Genomic DNA, 20707 nt, shown 5'->3' on the forward strand with positions numbered 1-20707 from the left:
TTTCACTGAGAGGATGGGAGGTAGCCATTGACAACGGTGAAACCCTACATACAGCTTGCCATGGAAGGAGACTTGCGTGTTTGAAGAAGAAGACAGTAGGAAAGCAGAGATTCAGAAGATGGAGCATCTCCAAACCTCAACCTATTCTCCATCACTGCAAAACAAGTAATCATTTCATGTTCTTTTGCTTTTCACCATCAATCCTGATAATTTCTGATATCCTGACTAAGATTTACAAGACAACCATAGCTTGCTTCAAGCCGACAATCTCTGTGGGATCGACCCTTGCTCACGCAAGGTATTACTTGGATGACCCAGTACACTTGCTGGTTAGTTGTGCGGAGTTGCAAAAGTGTGATTGCAATTTCGTGCACCACCAGCCCATAGATTTTTTGGTTCCTTGTTTCATTCGTACATGAATGTGTCGGCCCCAACACCCATTCAGCCATGGTACTCCTGAATAGGCCCAACTCTTACCACCCCTAGAAAACATGGTACACAGCATTTTATTCAAAAGAGGTCCTCATTCGGTGGTCAAACCGGCTCACAAGAAAACAAAAATTGGGCTACATGTTGGCTTTGGATTCTTTCTTAGGAAAAAGATGGCACAGTTTCTTCCGTAGCCTATGCCGTGCCCTAGCCTCCCTTTCTGAGATCGCATTTTGTCTGCGGACCTTGGTCGACCGGCGGCATTGGCAACCCCACTGAATCTTCCGTTCATTACACGGAAAGGAAGCTAGTTTGCTCCTTCAGAGGTGGACATTTCGGTCAGATCCCGCCGTTGTATTTCATGTGCGAGTCACGCCGATGGAGTAGTCGGGATGGTTCGCTTGGAATCTTATACGGGTTACTCCAGAGGTCGGCTTGTGTAAAAGCGAGGCTTTTAGAGTCGGGTTCGCCCGTGGTTGTCTCGGTCGACGACACGGCTTGTTGGTTTCATTACTCCTCCACCGTAAGGTCAGCTCTTTGCAAGACTGTTGCTGCCGCCCTCCATTTTAGGTTCACTCAATTTCATGCAGGTTACTATCCTTGCTAACAATCGTCTGTGTTTTTATTCCCCCTTTTCTCTTAGTTATGGAAAAGAAGGCGATTTTGTTATTAGGGGAACAGTATTCCTTGGGTGTACATGGTTCGTGACCAGTTTAAATTTAAAGACCGGGTTCTTGCTGATAGTTGTTGGCACCTCGGATTTGGCTAATGTGTGTTTGTTTCCCTAATTGGCATTTTATGGTTCAGGGTAGTCGTAGAGAGGAAATGCCTTGAAATACCCTTTAATTGCACGAATGTAAACTCGTGTGTGTTTTGTATTAATTTATTCTACTTTCTCATGGTAATTTCATCTTGTGAGCGGTAATCCCCGACTGTTTAGCCATACTTCGTAAACTATGAAAGGAATGGTGGGTAGCTGTTCGGTCCTTGAGTATATGCTACAATGTTTTACTATGTCATTATTTTTCGGTTCCTATCATGGAGATACAAATGTATAGCTTGTTGACTCTTAGCATCATTTATGACCACGATGAATGTAAGCTCATGATCAACAGTAGTTCATGTTTATATGATTCTACCTTGTATTTGTATTTTGCAATCGCATGATGACGTCTTCCAATGTGTTTCCTACAGGAGTTCCCCTCGTGTCTCCATTGGCCAGCACCCAGGCGACAGCCCTTTCCAGTCGTCTAATGGTCCCATTCCATGTTAGCTCCATCCTAGTTCAACATGTTCTGTGTCGTGTGCCTGGAAAAGTACCAAACAAACCCCTGTCAAGTAAGCTCGTGCCTATTTGCTTGACATCATCACATTGTTCTATTAAGTAGGTCTGTTCCAAGTGGCCCATTTTGGAAGAGGCATTCTTAGGGTTTGAAATTGTTCTTGCAAGGTTTTGCATGCGGGCGACGATGATTCTCTCGTCTCAGCTGCAAGTTGTGGCTCCTCCTGTGGAGCACACCACCATGTAAGGATCCTCAACTTGCTACTCGAATTGATTCTGCACCTAAGACAACTACTGGAGATAATGTAAAATCCATTGTTGTTTGTGTCACATAGAATTGCAGTCTCGTTGTAGAGACCGTTGCTAGCACTGTTTCTGGTATGAAGTATAACATCAAAAGATTGTCAAATGCCATTTCCCGACATGATGAGGTGGTGTCGGAGATCAGAGATGCGATCAAAGAATTGGCGGCCGAAAAATCCTTTATGTCGGTAACTGAACCTTCGAAGGGGTGTTGCGACAGTTGCAAATGCTGCCAGATGAAAAATTGGTCGTAAGCCCCTGAACGGTTAGTGAGAAGTTAGAAACCGGCAAAGCAATCTCGACCCGGTAAAATCCAGAAGGCGCGTGCCGCAACAAACTGACCAGTTATCGACACCACCTTTAGTGTCAACCACATTCTGTTTAGCACGAAGAGAAACAAGGTGCCAATGTCGCAGTCCCATTCAAGTCCAAAAGCATCACCGACATAGCCGTCACCTGAAGTGGTGTGTAGTATTCTAGTAGTTCTTTGTTTAATCATCAAAACTGCTTACTCATTAACTTGCGTGGTTGCCATAACACAATTCGATGGCACATTTCAGGTGGATTTAACCTTTGACACCATCGGAGACACGTCCGCATTACACACCGATGCCAACATCAAATGTGTGAGTTTTGGAGGAGCCGGAGGGTGTAGGTGCAACGACTGGCCTCCTGCTCCCGATAACATGGTCAACTTAGGCAATCTACTGAGTATGAAGGTTGAGCGCATCCCACAGGTTAGGATTTACATTCTATCTTTGAATACACCATGCCAAATCTTATTATTGAATAACGTGATTTGGTGTGTGAGTTATCGGTAACCTGAAGTATATCTTGCAGATAATGAACCTTGTCTTCCGTCCGAAGGACGGGATGAATTTGTTCGGGCTGGAGTTGGTCGTAGCAACCTACGTCTTTAGCCAAGATCTTCCAGAGAGGTATTTAACACTATCTACCGGTGTATGATTAGCCACGTGACATGTGCACAGGTACGATCCTATTCATTAGAGTCTGGGGGCATTTGCCCCTATTGAGTTTTCAGAAAAAAAAGTATATATACAATACACTTTGTTGTGATGTGTATTTACTCTTATATGGAAAAAAATTATTCATGCGTTGAAAAACTTTATATTATTAAATAATAACAACATATCAATAAAAATTATCGTGGTATATAAATTTAATCTATCAGAAGTCGAAAAATCAAATTTATTCATAATAAAAAACAAACAAACAGATAAACTAATAATAACAATTGTCACCCCTCTAGCCAATCAGTTAATTAACTTTTAATTAACTAAAGCTAAGTGTGATTTCCATAAAAGATATTATTAGTATTTAATACTTTTCTTAAAAATTACTTTATCTGTCACATAATTATATATTGAGATGTAATTTTTTATTCATCAAGAATATATAATGTGATAGTTACGAAATCTTTGACAAAGCATTAGTACTAAATATTAAACGTAACATTGTCAAAATATTGGGATTAGAAAAAAATACTTCTAAATTAATATGCTTTTTGATGTATTAATTAAATTACAAAAACTTTGTTAACATACTTTTGCTCTGGCGCCAATCAGGGTCCTTAATTTTTTGCTGGAGCCCTGAATGTTTCACGACAAACTTGAGATGAATTTTTGGGGTTCTTTTTTATTGTACAGTGTGAAACATAACCGTCGCCGTCTTGTTATTTTGTATATATCCTAAACTTGTTGCCCATTCGACGTCTGCATGAAGCGCATTGACTGAAACCGTGCTGCATAAACTTAAAATTTTTTGGGAATGTATGCACTAGTGTATTGTATACCGAAGTGTGTGTTTTAATTGCAAATGACAAACAGGAGTTTGCATAAAAATGATTCGCGCTTGAAAATTTTATTTTCATGAGCCTTGCACATTAAAAGGCACTCAATATTTTTTTTCGATTCTGAATGCAGCACATGTTAGCAGCATCATGAGTTATCACTTGTCAGTGTAACGTATTTTGGCCTTAGGCCGGATATACCCACACCGAAGAAAGAAACACCAACAATCACGTTCCAAGAAACATTAGTTGTGCTAGGAGCGCAACACATTAAAATCCTATTTCATTCACAACTATGCCCAATTCCACATTTTCCTTCCAGTTCAGATGAATTATTTCTTCTTCAACCGTGATCGACATTCATTTTTCATTTACTTTTAATTTTGTGGGCTAACCTCACTAAATGTTGGGCTGACACACATGGTCCTCTGGTTCCTATGCATACGAAACAAAAACCACTAAATCACCTGGAAAGCTGAAAGTAAAAGAACGCGAAATTCTTTCAATCCAACTACTAACACATGTTTTGTCTGTGATACCTATTTACATGTCACCAATCAAATACACACCTGTTATATTTCTTTAGTCTGCATAAATAGTGACCCAACTCATGAAGGAAGAAGAAATTTGACCAGAGTATAAATAACACAAGATAAATACTTGACATTATCCCCACACACATGCACAGAACTGATATTGCTCCTGTAAAATAATATGAAAAGCAACAGAATACAACTTGTTCCTGGGGGTGGTTGGCTCCCAACAAACAGCGACACTCAAACGAGGGCTTGACTCGCAGCAATCTCCCGCCTCATTGCTTGGGAACACTTCCAGGTTTTCCGCTGCTGGCCATTATACTGACGACATTCTATGTAAGGCCACAAAAAGTACTCTATCAAACAATTAATAACGCAAGACAGGAGAATAAAAGCACATAATAAGCAATATCCAAACTGGGTTCTCCAAACTGCACTTGTGTCAGCCACCTCTCAAACAAATCATCATTTGTCCACGCAATGGGATTCCTCAAATTAGGGTCGGCAGCCTGTGCAGACGGCTGACCTATGTGCCCCGAGCAACTTTGAGTAATATAAAATTGCTCGATGTGTTGCCCACCGAGGAAGAAATTAGCGCCCCCACTCCCAACACCGACGGGGTTGCGGCAAAATGAACTGCTACACCCATGAGCGATCAACAGAGTCGTCCCATCTGCACGCGCTTGGGGAGTGGCACCAGGGTTGCCGCTCTCCGATTGCATTCTCTGCTAATCATGCATAACATTTTCACATACATGATCAATTCTCAAGGATTTTGGGTCATGTTATGTACGCACAAGAAATTGTTCTAACATTGCATTTAATATTTTCAAGGATTCATGTCATGTTATGTAAGCATCAAGAAATATCCTATGTAACTTGTCCTTTTGAATACTGTCGACTATAAAGTGCACACTCAAGGTAGCTTAATCTCGAGAGGCTTATGCAAACAGATACGGAGACATTTTTTGCATAGTGACAATTGTTTTATCTACCTAACTACAAGATTGCAGAATCTGCAAATCAACACGACTCAAACATTGTAATACAAAAAGAGCTGGTGTATGAGTTACAAAATGTATGTTAAGGTCAAAAAGAGGTAACACGGGACTCATAGAACGAAAAGCAGCAACACTATGCAAAAACTATACCAACTACGTTGAATTCTTTTCTACCAAAATCACATAACATTTCAAGGTAGTTGAAAAGTCATATTTCTTTATATCCGACATTTACACTCCTCCAATTGACATAGCCGTATCGGATCAAATATTATTTTTACTTGTGCAATGAATCCTTTGTTTTTGGGTGTCACATTCTGGCAATTAACCAAACAATGTTACCCACTTGTTTCGAATCTACATGAAACCGCTTACTTACCTCGTTTGTGCGACAATAACACGTCTGTGGCGTTGCGGAAGGGGCAGTTGCATCATGCGAACCATGCTCCACGTAACTTGGACCACCTGCACCATCAGTCCCCGTAATACCCTCTACCCGGTGCCACGTTCAAGTCCTCTTCGTGTGACCAGCAACCCCACAGTTGGTACAATGTCGTCTCTTTAGCGCCCTCTTACCTTGACTAACCGGTTCGGACTCCTTTTCCTTCCTCGGTGCCCCTTTTGTCTTTGATATGACGGGGTCCTTGATCCTGGACAATGGTGATAGACCAAGTTATGCAGCATCTTTAGCCCCAAGTTGTGCAACTAAAATCATTGCCCCACATAGGGCACCATATCAAAGCAAACGGCCTTCAGGACCGTCTTTACTATCAACGGGTGTCGATCTATAATCCTTTGCATCCTTGCACCATCTTCTCAAAATATAACCAAGCGGTATTTCTTCCAAACCTTCGTGCTTCATCGCATAGAAGATATGACTACAGGGAATCCCCTCACTGTTCTACATCAAACACTCACACTATTTTTTCCTCGTTCGGGTCAAACAATACCTTGTGTGTTCTGTTAGGTTTTCCCATTCGCGAGAATGTGTACACAGTTGTCGTGTTGATGTTGTCTTTGCCCCAAAACAATAGCGTAGCCATAGCCTTAAATTGTTTCTTCACTTCTCTAAACATTACTCTTGAATACACCTTCGATGCAAACCGCTCGATCGAATCAAGGCCAGTGGTTAGCGCCGGACTATAGTACGTGGAGTAGAATTGGCATGTAACTTCATTATTCCGATAGTCCATTACAACCCGATCTAAACTATGCACAAGTTCCAAAATGCTATTAGTTGATTTAAGGAAGCCCTTAATGAAAGCATTGATCCCTTCACATCTTGAAGTCGTCCTGTATCCCGCACAAAAGGTTCCCCTAAGGTACACCATTGCCCAAGTTTCTCTAGATTCATATGTGGACTTAACCTAATTGTTATCATGTAGTCCAAGCGACTTGACGGATGCCTTTCAATACTCCTCAAAGTCACTAATTTCAAATTTTGCATAAATTCATTTCCAAAACACCTTGCAAAATTCTGATTCTTTCACTCGTTGGACGCAATTCTTCTCCAAGTACCAACTATAAAGTCTATGTGTCGCCGTCGGCATCATCTCCGCAATTGCAGTGCGCATCGCCTTGTCCCCGTCAGTCACCATTACACACGGCTTCTTTTGCCCCATAACATCGAGCAGGTTCAGCAACGCCCACCTATAAGTGCAGACCTCTTCATCCTCCAGCAATGCGAACCCAAAAATCGATGTCTGTTTGTGGTGATTTGACCCGGAGAAAACCACTAGTGGTTTCCTGTACTTGTTAGATCGGTACGTAGAATCAAAAGCCAAGACGTTACCAAATAGCTGATAATCTGTCATCATCTCACCGTCAGCCTAAATTAGGCTACCTAAATGATTGTCTAGTGTCCATGTGTATCGGGCCACCGTCCTCATGTCAGCATTTGCCTTTCCCTCCAAGTAACTGATAGTCACTGCGGCATCACCGTCGCATTTTCGTGCAACCCTTTGCCCTTGCACATAATTATACAAATCCCGTTTTGTAAATTGGAGCATGCCGTACCCACCAGATTTTCCTGCCATGTAAGCCATTATTTTTGACGTGGCGATTGAAACTATCCATATGTGCCTTGTCACCATCACTCGACTAGGAAGGCGATGTGCAAACACTGCTGGGGCAAGCTCGTGATTGTGTTCGTCCACGATGGTCCTAACCCTCCACACACTATGCTACATATCATAATAAATCTTCAACTTTGCCTTACAGTCTATGTGACTCTCCAACCTCTCCTTCCTTACTCGCTTAGGACGATCATAGTTCTTAGGATGTCATGTACCTTGTCGATGGCAGAAAAAGTCTCTCTTAATCAGCACCCCATTCACACGAGTTACATCTCCCTTCCGAACTCCAAAACCCCTTAATTTAGCAAATTTCTTGTAGGCAGCATAAGCATTCTCCTCTGTTGCAAACTTTTCTCCCAAGAAGTCCTTCGCACCAACTGGCCGGTGGAGACCACCATCTGCCGCATCATCTGCATTGCCCGACCCATTACCATCAACAGCACCCCCTACACTTTTTTCCTCGCTTTCGCGACCCTCATTGCTCTCGACGTTTTCGTCGTCGTATTCATCATCACTCGCACGATAATGTCTACAACTATCATCGAATGCACTCCCATCCGAGTCTTTACCCTCACTGTTGAACAAACGCCTGAAATCCATTGGCAACAAAAGGGCAATCTTCTAGCCTGATCACATACAAAACAGACAAATAAAACTCATAACCATGTCGTTGATACAGTCAAAACATCAACTACAGCTATCAAAAGGGACTATATCTTACTCCACAAATAAGGCAAAACTAGTGCATTGTAACTGTCTAAACATAGAATGACCAAATAAAATATAGTTCTTTCAATCGAGGACCCTTAACCTCCCTAAACTACAAGGACCCAACCTGAGTATCTATCCTAAATTGAACAAACAATTTCTTCGCCCCCACATCAAAATCTCAGCTACTCCAACTTCAATGTGAAAATCATACATCAACTACCCCGATAGCGACAATCCATGTACATATTCATAACCATATCTCCTAAACCCTACAAAAATACACGTGAACCCCACCACCCATGGAACGAAATAAACCCTCAGGTCCGGACAACTACATGACTCTACGAACTAATCCCATCAAGCAATGACTGAAAATGACAACAACCAGCGCATTATAATAAAAAAAACCCTTCATACCACTAGTGAAGTTATGATTAACTAATTAAAACACATTATATGACTTCTGAATTCATGAAGACATTTACCACAAACAAAAACGAAAAATTTGGGCTTAACCAAACCAACAACAAATATTCGCTCATCTTGTTTTCTACTTCACCGCCTCAGTTTAATTCATGTATCTTTTTGTAGACCGATAAAACTAGGTTGAACAATGTATTCTTTCGCCTAACAGAGCTCACCAACTTTAACGTATTTTAAATAAGTTAAAAACAAAAAATTAAGAACCTACACAGCACCATAAGTTCAACAAGGTTCCCAACAGAATTGTAGCCAAAAGGGTAAAAACCCTTTCCAAATTTTATCGGCAGGAATTAAAAAACAAAAAACAACAACGGGTCTTATAATATCAAAAACATATCAAGATCTAATTAGAAATCAGTTACAACCTTCTTTTCATGATATACGAAATAAAACATCGAAATTACCATGTCTATGTGTCTAGTATCTGTGAAGGTGCCCATACTTAGTAGAATGCTACAAGTCCTTAATTTCACAACAGCACCGATATTTAGACGCAAACAGAGAAATGACATTCCATTTTGAAAAAACAAACTACTTTACATTAAGGGTACATCGAAATAGCAATTTAACAAAATCACCATGGAGAAAATCTGAGCCATCAAAGTTCTTACTAAAACATGATAATTACCTCTGGGGCGGTAACAGGAAGTGACCTCTCAACAGCCATGTATACATTATCTTTCCTAGATTGCTAGTAGTACTCATTGCATTAACAATTTTCCAAACCCACAATATATTGAACTTACTAATTTTTAACTAAAACATATGTCTAAAAAATCTACCAATTTGTTCATACACGAGTTCGTCGAATGCGAAGAATGATCTAATTTAACTTAGTCTTTTACTAACTACCTAAGCTCCAACTGGACTCAAACCATGAATTCCTAATCCTTTATCCATAACATCAGCGGCATTTCAAATTTTCACCTCGAAGCCAATACCAGAATCTAGAAATTCACAATACAAGTTTCAAATGCAATACTCATACTTGACCTAACTTGAACACGTTTCGAGACCGACACTCAAAAATGATCATTCACTGGGCAGAGCAGCCCTTACCTTCGACTGACAAGCACGACGGAGAACGGGCAGCAACACTGACTACAGGACAGGGGCACCTAACCAACATGGCGTTTGTGAGCACCACCACTCCCTGGCTACGACGCATGCTCTAGAGAATGATGTCCATGGAGAAGTCGTTGACCAGGAGGGAGCAGCTGGAATAGACACAGAAGCCAAGCACTGGAGACAGTGAAAGTCTCGAGACCCGCAGCGGCTGTCTTGGTGAACGCTGATAGGGTTTCTTTTGATGAGAGGAGAAGACTGACCCAGAGAACCAACTTTCTAGGTTACCCCTACTCTTTTTGGGAACAAACCTGAAGGCCCAACTACGGCACTAATAGGACCCTCTACAATGAGAACCCCGTTTTGAATCACGCTATCTAGCCGGCTCACCCAGCCCTCCAATGAGCCTCGCCAACTTCTTGAGAGCTACCTTCTTCCAGCCATACAGAAACAACACGTGTCCGCAACAGATGTAATAAAGACAAAAATCTGTAAATCTGTACGAAGATGCATCTTTACACTAGATGGACCCTTACCTCTTATATTTTAAATGATATAAAAATTTTCAACTTTACCCAACTTCAAATTCACTTTCCTTATAACAAATTGGATGGACTCTCTCTTTATAAAAAATCCTCCTTAGTATACTATTCTTCGTAATTGTTGATATATAGTATTCCAAAATACTTAATAGACTATGAGTTTAAGTAATGTTATTTTGTTTAAGAGTGTGTAGTATTAACTACGGAATAATAATTGTTTTATGTATGGTTTTAGGACAACTCTAAAGTTCTTGCAATTGTTACTCAAGATTTTGTAAATTTTAAGGGTGAGCTATGACTTTTTCAAATTGTAATTTTTAGAATATTTAAACTTTAATGATGAGATTGTTAATTAGATTCTTATCTCTTTGTATAACTTTTTTTACTTACTTTTTTATAAGATGTTGATTCACAAGGAGGTGACAACCAACTTGATATTGAGTCTTTTAAGTCTATCATATCAATCGAGTCTGGAGAGAAAACAGGTTTTGCTGGTAAAAATCATAAAGTTAATGAAGCTGGTGATAAAAGTGTTACTATTACATGAGACAAATAGAATTTATTTGCATACCCAGCTCATGTTTTTACAAATGAACTTACAGCTAATTTTAGAAGTGCTTTTGAAACTGCTGAAAGTAAAATATAGGTTTCACAACCAACTCATGTTGCTGAAGATGATTACAATTTTTCAGCAACAAAAATGAGAAGGTTGCCAAAGAATAGCTTATTAAGCAGTTTTCATAATTACTTCTAGAACGATAATGCAAGTACTTTTTTTTATTTACTAGGTACCCAACTATCTTATCTACGTAATAAGTTTAATCTGAATATTTTAATTTTGCTTAATTATAAATTAGTTATATAATACACTGGGTAAAAGTTGGAGACTTTTAAAATATAACATTGGTATTATCGACGTATTACTTTATATTTTACCTTCATTTTATTAAAGAAAATTTTATTGATCGGCGACCTTGACCCAAAATGGGGGCAAGATTTAGAAGAATCATTTCGGTTAGCTATATGATCTCTTTGGATTTAACTATTATTAGGTTATTTATGGTCACATTAAGTATATATGTCTGATTTATTGAAGAAAGTAAATTACTAAAATCGATTAATAACTACTTTAGAGTTGATACATTTAACACTAGATTAAAAAAGCGAACAATGCATAACATATTATTTTTTTATTAACCAAATTAATTTTAACAAAACAAATTAAAATTATAATTTCAATCTTACCACATGCATAACACATATTATTACACTTGTTGAAAAAAAAATTGAGATCAAAGAATCCATTTACTTATTTAGTTATCCTCTCAATCTCCTTTGTTTTATCCCATCGTGTTGGAAAGAGCTTTAACAATATTTAAAGGTGACAACGGGACAAATAAACTGATTTTTATCCTATTCAACCACTTTTTTCTATAATAATTTGTCCCGCCGTTATTCGGATAGTAACAATCTATACCCTAATACGCTCCTACGTATTTTCTATTAATTATTAAAATTAAATTTTGAAATTTATATAATCATGATTATATACATAATATAAATTAAACTAAAAACCTAAAAATAATACAATATCAAATAATATTATTAATTTTTTACACATATTAAATATATTATTTATTAAAATTATATATATAAAATTCGTCTTGCACCGGATAAAGATAGGTCGATATCTGTGAATTTGGATAATATTACCATCCTTGATAACAACAATAACAAAAAGTATGATTCTCTTTCCTCTATTATTTTTTCTTTAGTTTTTCAAAAGTATTTACCTCTGAAAACAATAACTAATCACTTTTCCAGCAACTTTATCTGCTATACGATACTTTACATTCTTAACATTTGTTATTTATTTAACAATTTTTAATTATTAAATTTATATAAAAACAATTACATGTGAATTTTTATTTTATTATATTCAACCATGTTATATAAATAATATAAAATATATATTAAAAATAAATTAAATAATATAAATATTTATAAATAAATATATTGTGGTAGATTATTTACTTACTCATGGTGATACTCCTATGAATTTGAGTGCTTATTTTTTTTAAGTTAAAAGATAGACCAAAAAAATATAAACAAACCGGATAAAGTAGCAATAATAATTAACCAACTTGAACTTAGGTTGATTTAGTAATTAATTTATTATATTTAGATAAGTGTTAGAACTTCGAATTTTGATTTGTGCATATAATAACTTATTGACTAAACAAAAAAATCCTTAAATAAAATTTCAATTTACGTCGAATTAATTTTTAAATGATCAAATTGAGAGATATCATAAACAAAAAAAAATAACAATAATAATTTAACTCATTATTTTTTGAGATAACAATAATAAACTGTGCAATCCAAGTACAATAAAAGTTGCCTGATAAGAGCAGGAATATTATATGCTCAATAACTATTATTGTTTTAAATTAGTATTTAACAAATAATAATTTATTTTTGTAGTTATAAAAATTTATTCATATAAAAATACATGATTTATATTTATATTTAATAAAATTTATGTAGATAAATTAATATAATTTATATTTATATTTATTAAAATTTGTAATATAAATTAATAAAATTTATTTATTAAAAATAATTTAATATTTGTGGACGGGGTAATCCAAATTACTAAAAATTTTTGGGTGGGCAGAGTGGGCGGTCCAAGTAAATGGGAAGGGGTCGGGTTGACCCGAATGGAGAAGACACGTTACCCGGAAGTCCGTTATCCAGAAGCAGGAATCATCCATCATCATTCATCGATCAGCGAGCACAACAGCACAAGAAAGAGAGAAGAAGAGGCAATGGCGCTGCAAGCTCACTCTCCTTCACGCTTACTCTTACACTCGCAGTCTCCGTTACAGTCAACACAAACTCCTTCCACTCTCACACTCTCACTCACTGCCGCCTTCAACCCCAAACCCCTCACTCTCTCTTTCTCACGGCGTCGGCAGAGGAGTATTACGGTGTCCCCAGTGGTGGAGGAAAGCCAGGAGAGTTCCGAACCGGAAGCGGAAGCAGAAGCAGAAGAGAAAGAAGTGACGGTGGCCGATGAGCTGAAGAAGGCGATGCAGGAGAGAAGAGAGAAAGAAGGAGAAGAAGAGTTTTGGGGCGGAGTAGGGCGAGAGATCAGGGAGATCGAGTGGCCACCCTTTGGGAAGGTGCTGGGCACCACCAGCGTTGTTATCAGCGTCATCTTTGGTTCCAGCGTCGTTTTGCTCACTCTCAATGCTCTTCTCGCTGAGCTTTCTGACCGCGTTTTCGCCGGCAAAGGGGTTCAGGATTTCTTCACCTAAGTCACTCATAGCCAATCAAAATGCTTGCTTTGGTGAGTCGCTATATCACTGCCAACCCTTCATGTAACTTCTAAAGTTATATTGTTATTGAATTCATTTTTGTTACACTAGTTCCTGTATTAAGAAACTGAATGTAAAGTTTTGATATATAGATAGAATGATTTCTTATCTTTCATCAATTATGTATGGCTTTGAAAAATGAAAAATGACAACTTAACATAATTGTTCAAGATTCAAAATTTCCTTATTCAAGTATTTTCAAGCAAAATTTATGGCAGAATCACAGACAATAGTTTTTTAGGATCACTAGCTACGTCTATTCGATCCTAAGTCATTTCAGCCGTTGTTGCTGTGATTATCAACAATGTTGCTGCTGCTTGGGTGTCATCGGAGTTGCTGCAGCTGCCACGGATTAGGATAAAGGGTTTGTTGCATTTAACAATTTTTACGAGATTCAACTGATAGAGGGATGAATTTTAAATTAGAGCTCTCAATTTATGACTGCCTATAAAGTTTAATTAATAAGTGCACACGAGTTAATAATGGTCTAATGGTTTGATTATTTTATTGACTCTTGACTATAATTTGGCTGTGGTTGTGTTGTGTTTAATGTTTTGGTTGATTTGATTTTGATTGCTAGTAAATGAACTAAGTTGCTGGCTTGTTGTTAAAGATGGTGAATTAGGAACTACTAGGGTCAAATTGAGTTAGAATAATAATTAACCTCTTTCAAACTTTTAAAAGCCTTTTAGAATTGAATTAGAGTGTGTTTAAAGAATTGGAATCAATTTGGAAGTAAGATTAGTCGTTTAGCTTGTGCAGAAGAGACTGATGGATTAGGAATCCGAAAAATGGGTAAAACTAATAATTTGGAATATTTAGGACAAATTGGCTTTTGAGGCAAATTTCAATTGGCAGAATATGACTACTAAACTTGGTTTCAGTCTTTGAAAGTCGCTAATTGGATTTTGGGTTTAGGTTCCTTAAAATGCAAAAACAGTTTATGCAGAAATTATGCATAGAATCCAACAATTTCGTGGATTTACTGCTTTCACCTTAGAAGTTCAATTGGTGTGAAACCAATGTTAAATAAAACTTTTATTAACCTAGTTTGTTGTCATTAAATTTAAGAATTGTTGGAGTTATGGTTTAGGAGATATGAATTTTTGAAATCTAACACTTTATGCAGTAAAAATTAGATTTTAGTTTCCAAACCACTAAATTTCCATGCTCATAACTCCCAGTTCTGAATGGATATTGAGTTGCAACCAATTGCAAATAAAAGCTTTATATGTCTGGTATGTCCAATCCAAATTTCAGGGTGATCTAAGTTTAACGAGTGAAATTATGCAACTTGGAAGAAGCCATTCACTAGTTTTCAAAACAGGATTATGTAGAAATAGAACCAACTTCCAAGCTACATAACTATCTTATCAGGAATGATATCAATCTGGAACCAATTGCAAAAAAAAAAACCCTAGATAAGTCTAGTTGAACCATATACCATATCAATTTTTAGAGTTATTGGATTAAAACTGGATTTTATATGAAATTTTGAATTTGATACTGGTGCTGTCTTTTCTAGTTTTTGGAAGTACAAAGTAGCATTTTTGTAAAAATCATATAAAATCCATATTAGAGAATGCGTTGGGATCAAAAAGTGGTGAAAGGTGGTTGTGTCTAGTGTTATAGTATGAAATTTTACATGGTTTCTTTAATTGTAGAATTTAGTGTAAATTATTAAATAAGGACTGTTTCACTGGTTTTCTGATATTGTTTTAAAAAAACAGGATAACACTTTCAAAATTTGTAACAAATTCTACAAGGATTGGATTTATGTGGGTCCAAACTAAAATGAAGTTTAGTGTCCTTAGGATACTTATATCAAAGAAACGGGCTAGTGCACATTTGTTACGCGATACTTAGAAACTTTGTAAGGAAACAAGGTGTAGTGCTGCCTCGGTTTTCCCCTCATTTCTGGGGCTAGAGTGATCAGAAAATTGTGATTTTTAGCTTGTTTGAAACTAGTCCGAGACGGTCCCATGGATATAATGTTTGCGTGATTTTCGGATTGTTTGATATTTTTAAGGTAGGAAAGAAATTGGGCTGCGAAGGCTGTTTTGGCGACAAACTTGAGTACGGAACTTGAAAGGGTACTTTTGATACTACTTCTAGATATTTTAAAAGTAATAACGTAAGAATCATTGTGACAACTTATTATAATAGAAAAAGAATTAGGAAAGATTGATAAATATGATGATTATGATGAAGATGATTGTGGATGATGATGATGGAGTTTAAAATTATATAGTGATGAGTTGATAATATGATAAGTTTGGTTTGATGAATGATAAAGATGAGTATCATGATAAAGCATATTAATATTGAGGATCTATTGTTTGTTAATTGTTGAGGAAAGGTTGAATTGTTGGTTTAGAGGGTACCTTTAAGGGGTGGCTAAGTCTAATTTTAAGGGAGGTTATGTATGAATTTTTCTGAAAATTTAAAAGAAAGAGTTTAAATGATTCCTTCAAGAAGAATAATTGATTTTATTAATATTCTCATGTTATAGAGAAGGTGAAGTTATTGGTTTGTATGGTTTACAATTAACTGCAATTGATTGATGGTAGAGTTAATTCTTTTAATTTTGGGCTTTAACCCAGTAAATGATGAAAAAGAAAATTTTACCCTAATTGAATGTTAAAAGGGTCTGAATGCCCATAGACTAAATGCCTTGATCCTAAGATTGATGAATGAAAGTGTTACCCTAAATGATTGATGAATGAATTACTGAAAATGAAAAAAGATGTCTGAGAAAGATGAATGAAAGACTGAATAATGAATGAAATGACTGAGAATGCTGAATGAAAGATTGAATGCCTGGCAAGGTTGAGGTTTTGTCCCACTTACTCAGTGCTTGAATGAATGTACACTGTTTCCCAAATGTACGCAAATTATAGCATTAAGGTTTGCGATGCAGACTTATGTGGCTTAGGCCATACGACATATGTAGACTAATGCATTTGGAAAGTCATATTTGGGACTTGTGTTCGAGTAACGTCGGGTTACGGATAGTTAACCGATGCGTAAACTCATGGCCTGCCTAGGATTGACATAAATTATATGCATTTGTATGAATTGCTTGAGTGTGCTTTATATTGTTGTATTGTGTTATTTGTGAATTCCTTGCTATTTGATTTCTCTGCAAATTGTTTGTGTCTTTGTAGTGTGTGCTTTGCTTGTGTTTGATGGACGATTTACAGAAGAATCACAGTGAAAGACTTGGAAGTTTATGATTTGCAAATTATATATGTTCAAGAAATTCTTTTTAACAATGTAATTAAAAAAAAAACATCTAAATCGTTTAAAATAAAATTCAAAGGATTTAAAGGCTTGATAAAAGTAATTATTTCTAAGAAGATTTATTGAGGAGCTACGGATAAGTAGAAGAGTTTATTCCGAATACAATTTTATTTTTAGAATTTATTCCCCTTGCCTTTGTTTTTTTAAGAGTCTTGTTTCTTTAAACAGGGACAGATATTGTATTTGAATTTATTTAAATATGTATAACGTATTAATAATTATGTGAATATACTTGTTTAAATATAATTTGTATTGTTGTTAAAAAAAATTGGTTTTTCTTATGATCGTCAACTAGATCAAAGTAAAGGCTCATATATTAAATAAATGTGAATAAAAAATTCTATATAATGTCCCTTGTAGCAAAAATACCATGACTTAAGTGCGGTATTCTACTAGAAAGGATGTTGCAACAAACAGGCCCCATAGTCTCATTTACTTGTATTGCAAGTCCTTAGGATGAAGATTATAGTACACGATGAAATCTTTCAATAGAGATATCTAAATACTTTCACAAAAATTGTAGGGATACAATAAACTTATCACAATAAGCTTTCCAGCATATTCTGTCTTTTCTGCAATCTTCATGGCAGCAACTGTTGCCGCTCCAGAAGATATTCCCACCTGCAACATCATCCAAGGTAAGAGGTTTAGTGAAGTGTAAAATTGGGTAAAAGAACAAACTTATAACCTGCTTCCCCTTTTAACTTTCAAATTCGAATATGGATTACAATGGTAGATCAACAAAGATTGTTTTTTTGATAGGGTACTAGATTGTTTTTATCGGGAGCTCAACAACATACACAATTTGTTTAAAAATTTTTAATGGTATAGAATTGAATTAAATTATATTAAGAATTAAATTGAATTCTAGTATTTGAAATGAAACACTAAAATGATAGAATTGAATTGAATTTTAGTGTTTTATAGTGGATAATTTTATCATTTATTAATATAAAATTATATTTAAATAATAAATATACTTATTTATTAAATTATATGAATCAAAAATTAACTTGTTGAGTGGTCTAATCGCTTTTTGTTAATGTTATGATATAGCTTCATTTAAAATGTTCAGACGTAGACAAACGTTTGGTGTCATTAGTTTAAGTTAAATAGATAAAATTTATATGTGTGGATATTATTTTAGATCTGCATATTAGACCTTTCAAAAAAAAAAATATAGGTATATATTATATTAAGGAAGTTAAAGAAAAGAGAAGGGAAGTGAATGAAGGTGATGAGAGAAGAGTGTGTGTGTATTGAAAGGTGGGAGGTGTTGAGAAAGAGGGAGGGAAGTTAAGAAATAATTAAATTATAAGGATATTTTAGACATTTTGAGTTTTAAGTGAAATTATAATAGAATAGAATTCAAAATCGAACCTATTTGAATTGGAATTAATTTTAAAAGAAAATAATGGAATTATTCCATCTAAACAAATTTAATTATTTTTATTTCAAACACTAAAATTGAATTCAATTTCCATGAGGATTGAATTCTATGGGTTTCCAAACATCCTTACACTGATTCTAGTACAAGAAACATTTTTAAGCTTGATCTTTATCTCCATAGTTTCTACAGATTTGGGGACTTACAAACAAGCCTTCTTAAAGCATAAGTTGCTTTGCAGTTTTTAGTAAGGTTCTAAAAATCGGTTTGAATCGATCGAACCGTAAATAGGCAAGGAAAGCGATACAGACAAAAAGAATAACTGCCAATTGTTAAAATAATTATTGGACCGCTGAATCGATTGGAAATTATTCAATTGAACCGAACTAAAACTCAATTGGTTTTCAAATTTTGGATGAAAATGAGGTCGTTTCATTCATTAATTAAAAAAAAAGAAGAAAAATGGTATACCGTTATCTTGTAACCCAGTTCATTAGTTCAGAACCCTAATCCCCTTGAGCACTACCACGCAGTAGAATCTCAATCTCCTTCATTCGAGGTCCTCCCTCACTCCCTCACTTTCTCCGTCCAGCCATGGCCGTGTCACAGCTGCCGTCGCAACTGTTCGAAGCCGCCTTCTCCACTACGGTCATTTTCGCCACTGTTGGAACTTCTTTAACAAGATTGATCTTTTATTATGTTTTCTAGAAATATGATTATAAAAAGTTCCAGAAGATCTTCTAAAGAAAAAGGGTTATGTTACGTTTGAATAAAAATTGATTTATATTAAAAGGATTTTAATTATTTTGTTGTTAAATATAAAAATAAATCTAATAAATGGGTCGCCATCTAAATTCTTTAAGATGGAACGAGATTTAAAGTAAGGTGATCCGCTCTCCCCTTTTCTCTTTGTACTTGTGGTGGATGTACTCCATAAGATGGTAGTTGAAGCTGTGAAAAATAGTAGGATTTCTCCATTGCTGGTCGGACAGGACAACATCGAATTGTCTCACTTACAGTTTGCATATGACACCATCTTGTTCTGTCCACGAGATGAGGCTACTATCAGAAATTACAAGAGGCTTTTGCGGTGTTTTGAGGTGTTGTCTGGTTTGAGTATTAATTTTGATAACTCCAGCTTAATTCTAGTTAATTGTGATAGTGAGTGGTCGCAAAGAATGTGTAATTTATTGGGGTGTAAAGAAGCATCCCTGCCTATTAAATACCTTGGTGTTCCACTTGGAGCGAACCCAAGACTTGTCAAGACATGGAAACTAATTATAGATAAGGTGGAAGACAAACTCAGTTTGTGGAAAGCAAAATCGTTAAACAAAGCTGGGAAATTGATACTTATTAAATCAGTACTTAATAGTTTGCCAGTGTACTACCTGAGCTTGTACAAAATGCCAAAACTAATAGCAGAAAAGCTAATTTCACTGCAGATGAGATTTTTGTGGAGCAATGAAAATGGCAAGCATAGAATACCTTTAGTGAAATGGGAAATAGTACAAGCTCCGAAAAAGTTAGGAAGTTTGGGAGTGGGGGATGCAGTACTTCGAAATACCGCACTGCTATTCAAATGGTGGTAGCGATTTTCTAAAAAAAAATTGTCTATTATGGAAGAAGATTGTGTGCTCTTGTAATAACTTAAATCCTAATGTGTTGCTTTGTCATCAGTCTGCATTTCTCAAAGGAGGACCATGAAAGGATATTTGCCAATTACAAATCAATGAGCAGGAGGTGAGGGAGAAGATGATTCGGGGTTTATCTCTGGAAGTAGGTAATGGTAGACAAGTGTGTTTTTGGGAGGATAGTTAGTTGCCGACTGGTATGTTAAAGGACACTTTTCCAAGGCTTTTCTCGATTTCAAACCAGAACGGATCTGTTATAGGGGATTGTGGTTTTTGGGATGGGTTAGAATGACTATGGAACTTTTAGTGGAGACGGGAACTATTCCAATGGGAGTTGGAACTAGTTAACCAACTTCATGAAGTTCTACGATCAGTCAAGTTAACAACTGAGAGAGAGGACCAACTGGTGTGAAAATTTGATAAATCTAGCGTTTATACTACTAACTCCTTTGTGCAAGTTTTGCAGACGGAAACACTTCCGAAAGAAATTACGAGCTATAGTTTCACTAGTTCCATTTGGAGAGGCTTAGTACCTCCACGTATTGAGTGATTCACCTGGTTTGTGCTAGTTGGTAGAGTCAATACTAAGGAAAGATTACGAAGGTTAGGCGTTATCGATCAGCTGGATAGCGTGTGTATTTTATGTAAAAAGGATGTTGAGGATCTCCACCACTTGTTTCTTCGTTGTCAGTTTACTTGGTAGGTGTGGTGTGCATGGTTGTTTGACTATGGCAGATTGTGGGTTGTTCCAGAGACAATTAAGCAACAT

General features: G+C 36.3%; 2 protein-coding genes across 3 annotated transcripts; both read left to right on the forward strand.

Annotated features, from left to right (window-relative positions):
- Positions 1 to 13016: 13016 nt before the first annotated feature.
- On the forward strand, positions 13017 to 16800 carry LOC107465406 (preprotein translocase subunit SECE1). Of its 2 annotated transcripts, none has more exons than XM_052254521.1 (2): positions 13017 to 13589; positions 16785 to 16800. In XM_052254521.1, exon 1 carries the CDS (start codon positions 13066 to 13068, stop codon positions 13555 to 13557), a length of 492 nt encoding a protein of 163 aa, XP_052110481.1. In that variant the 5' UTR covers positions 13017 to 13065; the 3' UTR covers positions 13558 to 13589; positions 16785 to 16800. The 2 variants fall into 2 exon arrangements, with proteins under 2 accessions (XP_052110481.1, XP_015939867.3); XM_016084381.3 differs by lacking the exon at positions 16785 to 16800 and adding an exon at positions 13859 to 14108.
- Positions 16801 to 19245: 2445 nt separating this feature from the next.
- On the forward strand, positions 19246 to 19896 carry LOC107465352 (uncharacterized). The gene has a single exon (XM_016084332.1). It carries the CDS (start codon positions 19246 to 19248, stop codon positions 19894 to 19896), a length of 651 nt encoding a protein of 216 aa, XP_015939818.1.
- Positions 19897 to 20707: the final 811 nt, after the last annotated feature.

The sequence above is a fragment of the Arachis duranensis genome, chromosome 9, assembly GCF_000817695.3.
Source record: "Arachis duranensis cultivar V14167 chromosome 9, aradu.V14167.gnm2.J7QH, whole genome shotgun sequence".
In the NCBI taxonomy this organism is placed as follows: domain Eukaryota; kingdom Viridiplantae; phylum Streptophyta; class Magnoliopsida; order Fabales; family Fabaceae; genus Arachis; species Arachis duranensis.